The following is a 5,894-nucleotide window of genomic DNA, read 5'->3' as shown; positions in this document are numbered from 1 at the left end:
TTACAAAATTTTAAGAAAAAATTTATTTTTTGAATTGATCAATTATTTAAATGTTTTAAATTTTTTCTTTTTTATAAAAAAATTATACTCAACCAGCATTCAAAATCAATTAATTTTATCAACAAATTAAAAATCTTTAAAATCAGTTTTTAATTTAGGGAAGCTAACAATTAATTGAGTAGACTCAAACCTCCCATGTAGAAGGTTCCAACTAACTGCTGTCTTGTGAAGTCATTCATAAATTAAGAAGCTTTTTAAATCAACTTTATCTATAACTTTGCTTAATGAAACTGTAATATAATATTACATTTCTATAATCTATTCCTCCATTTCATTTATGTGACAGTTTTAAATTTGATTAAGTCAAAATTATAGATAAAATTGATTTGAAAGAGTCCATGTACACCGTCCCTTAAAATCAACCTAAGCTACGACTTCTGTCTTTGACTTGGCCAAACTAAAATAACCAGACGGTATAAGGACAACATTCATTCTGGAGTGCACCTACACCGTCCCTTACAAATTATACGATGACAAGACTGGTTTTCTTCCGAGAAACAATGCTTACCTTTTGCCAGCTAACCTCCTGTTTTGTCATAGTGCTGCCATGGCTATTCTGTAGCTCACACTTTGCCTGTGCCGATATTTTCACCTACTGGGTTTTCAACGAATCCAACATAATACTACTAAAGGATGCTTCCATACACTCGCAGCGGGTGGTCACCTTAACCAATCAAACCCAGCATTCAATGGGTCGTGTTCTGTACCCAAATCCCATCAAAATAAAAGCCAGCAATAATTCAATTTTACCCTTCAGCACTACCTTTGTTATGTACATTGGAGTTCCATCTAAGGGCAATGGTGGGAGTGGGATGGCCTTTATCATGGCTCCCAATAACTCCGTTGTGGGCGCCCAAGATTCCCAGTACCTCGGAATCGCCTCCCCTAAAACAAATGGTCTCCAATCCAACCATCTTTTGGCAGTCGAATTTGATACGGCATATGACCCTGATGTTGGCGATATAGACGGCAACCATGTTGGAGTTAACCTGAACGGCGTTAGGTCATTTGAATCTCAGCAGGCAGCCTATTGGTTGGACGATGATCATTTTAACACTTTCAGTCTGAAAAGTGGAGAGAACAAGCAAGTCTGGATTGATTATGATCATGTACAAGATCGGCTTAATGTGAGCGTTGCTATGTACGGGATGAAGAAGCCTGTCCGGCCTTTGATATCTGTTACGAAATTGAATCTCTCTTCAGTTTTGAAGGAAGACGTGTATGTGGGGTTTTCTGCATCGACAGGATCTCAAGCAATTGAAGATCATCATATTCTCGGCTGGAGCTTCAGTACAGAAGGTAATGTAAATATTATATTGAAATAGATTTTGAAAACGAGATTGGGGATACCCCTAAAACCTAAAAGTTGAGAATTTAAAATTAGCTTTATGTTTATAATTATTATAAGATTCCTTATAAGGTTTGATCAGAAAAGCGTAGGGCTTTTTAATTTAGAATAATCATAGGTCTTTTGGTTTCATCTTCAAGTTATATGCTTGGTTTTTCTTCTGTATTGGTATATTCATCTGGGCCTACACTTTTACCAGGTAAAGCACCGACCCTAAATCTCTCGGGCCTCCCCTCATTGATCAGAAAAAAGCACACAACTAAATCGAGAGGCTTCGCGGCCGGTGTAACTGCAGCATCTCTGGTGGTGTTCTTTGTTGGCGTTTTCTTTTCATTAGTTAAAGTGAAAGAAATAATAGATAGGGATTTGATTGAAGAATGGGAGCTAGAGTTTTGGCCTCACAGAATTCCATACGAAGAGCTAAAAGCTGCCACACAAAACTTCAGTGATGACCAGCTGGTGGGCTGTGGGGGTTTCGGACGGGTTTACAAGGGCCTTCTCTCCAAAAGCGGCGTTGAAGTTGCAGTGAAATGCATCACAAAGGATTCCACTGCAGGAATGAAGGAATTTATTTCAGAAATCTCCAGCGTGGGTCGTCTTCAACACAGAAACCTTATTCAATTGCGGGGATGGTGCAGGAAGAGCAAACAGCTGTTTATTGTTTATGACTACATGCCAAACGGAAGCCTGGATAAATTTATATTCCCTGACCCAGAGGCAAAAACACAAGTACTACCTTGGGAGAGAAGATACGCAATTCTGAAGGGTATCGCTGCAGGGTTGTTATACCTTCACGAGCAATGGGAACGCAGAGTGGTACACAGAGACGTGAAATCCAGCAATGTGTTGCTGGATTCAGAGCTTAATGCAAAACTTGGAGATTTTGGGCTTGCTCGTTTGTACGACCATACTCAGAATCCACAGACAACTCGGGTTGTGGGGACTGTTGGGTATATCGCTCCAGAAGTCACAAATACAGGAAAAGTTACTCCAAGCTCTGATGTATTCAGTTTTGGCGTTGTTTTACTGGAAGTTGCATGTGGCAGGAGGCCCGTAGATTTGGCCATGGATAGTGAACAGATTGTTTTGTTGGATTGGGTGAAAGATCTATATCAAAATGGAAAAACCTTGAATGCAGCTGACCCTAATCTTAATGGTGTGTATGATGTGGAAGAAATGGAAAGAGTGCTGAAATTGGGATTGTTTTGTTCTCATCCTCAACCGGAAAAAAGACCTGGCATCGGAACAGTACTGCAAATGCTGGAAGGCCAAGCTCCATTTCCTGGTCATGGGGCTCTTTCTATTTCTTACGATGCAAGCTACATGGATTATGGCAGTGCTGTTGTTCATATTACAGATGAAGAATCAACTGCCAATCAAATGATTTCCATTCCTGCAACTACTTCAACTAGCCGTGGTTATGAGATTGATTCTGACTATGGTGTAGGCAGATAATTTTTAATGTCGCCTTAGGCTTATGCTTTTATTTTAAATTTCAAGAGACTTCTACTTATATGTTTCAGTGCTGGGCAATGGGCAGCCGTAATCTCTGTACTTTTCTATCTTAAAAGATGTATATTAAAGAGCTAGTAGTTAAATTTGTTAAAGATAATTTAAGTATGTTAGTGAAATGTGATGCAAAGCAATTGATCATATTGAAGCTAGGTTTCCATGGAGGGTTGATTAATAGATTTTTATTCTTTTTTAATGGCGGTTCAGATTTGTAAGCACTTTGGTTTCATTCTTTAAGATGTTGAGGTCTTTGCATTCAGTATGACTTAATTTCTAGTGGGTTCATTTGGAGCCATTCAACTTCACGAGTAGACCAAGGGCCCATTGACAATTAAGAGACCTTTTTGCACTTAAAGTTACACAATTCTTTTATAATGAATATTGCCTAATTAATAATTAATTGTGTTTAGAAAATAGAAACCAATATTTATTTGTTAAAAAATATTAATTTTTAAATTAGAAATACAAAATTTATAATTAAGAATATTTTTAAAATAATTTATTTTTCCCTATAATGGTAAGAAAAAATAGGACCATGGACATATTTATAAGTGGTTTGACTGATCCAATCTCCTTTACTTGGAGTCTTTATAGATAGGTTTATTACAAAGAATGTTTGGTTGAAAAATCTGATTAAATACTTCACTTTTACTATAATCTTTAATTAATACTGACTATTTTATAGACAACATATTAAACTTTTGTAATTTTTTGTTACAAAGAATGTTTGGTTGAAAAATCTGATTAAATACTTCACTTTTACTATAATCTTTAATTAATACTGACTATTTTATAGACAACATATTAAACTTTTGTAATTTTTTGTTAGTAGTCACTGTACTATTGTTGCAACCCTTGAAAAATATCCTTAATCTTCATATTATTTCACTCAATTATTTTTACACCCTAACCTATTTAGAAATCTCCCATATTATATCTAAAAAAAAATTAGATAATTCATAGGACATATACATAATGCAGAATTTAAGTAAAAAAAAAAGAAAACTTAAGAAATGAAGAACAATTAAATATCACAATTACTCAGAGGTCTAAATAACATTTTGAGATTGATAAAATTTAAAAGAAAAGAAACATGACGGTAAGTTGGACTTATGCCAAAGAATGAACAGGTAAATTGACATCATGTACACTTTTCAAGAGAACCACATAAATGCTCGACAAATTTAATTGAAACCTTGCAGCCAAAGTCTATTCAAACAACGTTCCTGGAAAATTTAGGTAGCTGTCACGACTCGACAGACAGGGTCCAGTACCAAATTTATGATTTTTCGCCCTGCCAAAGAAGTCTTTATCCAGCCCTTCATTTCATTCCAAAACGACAACTTAAAAAGATGCTTTAGACTCAAAGGAGGACAACTTTACTGCACCCTGTTTACCTTAACCTTAATCCCAATAAAGGATATTAACGACTCGAGATATGGATGCCATGTTTTCTCGCTTTCCCTTTCTCATAATCATTCTCTCTTTATTTGCAGGTAAAGGCATCGCGGGCAAGGCCTTTTTGTTGAGAAAGGTCTCGACAAAGGCTTCCTCAGTGGAGCAGCAAATGCTACTAAAAATACTGCAAAGTATTTAGTTCCGCTCATTACACTAAGTGGGTAGCTACCCTATTCATTCTTTTTTACCAAGTTTCTTTTAAAATTCGCGTCTTATAACATTTTCTCAATTATTTTGCCATGAATACTAAATTATTCTTTATGTTTGCTTGTTTTCAATTTCATCAAAATTTTTAAAATTCTCATGAAAATGTTATAATGTGAATAAATGTAGAATAATTATATATTGCAGTAAAAATTAGTTGCAAAGAAGTAATGCAGATACTAAAATGGAATAACTAAATAACAAATAAGACACATATTTATATGTTAAAACCTTGACAATATGGCAAAAAACATCTATGGGGAAAGGTATTGGTATTCGTACCTCTTAAAGACATTACTTGATGTGGATCTTCATTTTTCCAAATTACCTATAAAATTTAAATCAACATAACCACATACTGAATCACAATAACCATTATAGGTGATACAATAATCACTTATGCCTCTAAGATACCCAAGTACCCATTTTACTACTGCCCAATTTTCTTCACCTAAATTTTCTATGTATCTACTAGCAACACCAATTGCCTGTGAAATATCTAGTCTTGTAAATACGATCTCATACATTAAACTTCCTACTACATTAGCATATAGTAAATAAGACATATAATCATTTTTTTCTTTATTACCAAGACAAATTTTAGGAAAGTTTAAAATGAGAAGCTAAAGGGATATTTCTTGATTTCAAATTTTGCATATAGAACCTTGTGACGATAAAGTCCCTATATAAATTTTAATATATTTTAATCAATACTTTGAATTTATCATAAGTGTGATATATTTCACATCTGTAAAGATATTGTTCTGTAACCATATTAACTATACATATGGATCTATAAGCATCCCACATGTGGGTTTTCCATTAATTCTAGTAGTAATGTATATTGGCTCATTAGGTGCATGCATTAAGTCATCACTTACAGTAAAGGTGGTAGTAGGATTAGGTTTAGGGTTAGGTATCTCTTATTTAGGGCATGTTTATACCATGTTCACTAGATGTTGAGTTTGGTTGGTTTGATAATCCATGTTTAAGTAATCAAGATTAGGTTGAACAATATTTTAAAAATAGGAAGGCAGAGGATTAGTAAAAATTTGCAAGTTTCGATTAGGAGGTGCTACATATTTATCTACTTTATCATTCACACCATCCAATTGTATGATATTAGAATCAATAAGGTTTTTTACTTCATTTCTAAGATGCATATATTGCATAGTACCATGTTTAGGAGTATGATTAAATTGACAAAAGGAATTTAAGTTGAACAAAAGAGGTAAATGTTTGGAGGTATGTATAAGATGAATCAAGATAATTTTAATCAAATTGTTGTTTAGTGATTGAAGCATAATAGAAT

At 34.3% G+C, this 5,894-nt stretch overlaps 1 protein-coding gene across 1 annotated transcript; it reads left to right on the top strand.

The window, feature by feature from the left end:
* Positions 1-535: 535 nt before the first annotated feature.
* LOC131075598 (L-type lectin-domain containing receptor kinase IV.3) lies at positions 536-3,074 on the top strand. The gene is made up of 2 exons (XM_058012451.2): positions 536-1,359; positions 1,608-3,074. The coding sequence occupies exons 1-2, from the start codon at positions 561-563 to the stop codon at positions 2,861-2,863; spliced, it is 2,055 nt and encodes a 684-aa protein (XP_057868434.2). The 5' UTR covers positions 536-560; the 3' UTR covers positions 2,864-3,074.
* Positions 3,075-5,894: the final 2,820 nt, after the last annotated feature.

This window comes from Cryptomeria japonica, chromosome 5 (assembly GCF_030272615.1).
Source record: "Cryptomeria japonica chromosome 5, Sugi_1.0, whole genome shotgun sequence".
Classification (NCBI taxonomy): domain Eukaryota; kingdom Viridiplantae; phylum Streptophyta; class Pinopsida; order Cupressales; family Cupressaceae; genus Cryptomeria; species Cryptomeria japonica.
This window is presented reverse-complemented; position numbering and strand designations above follow the sequence as displayed.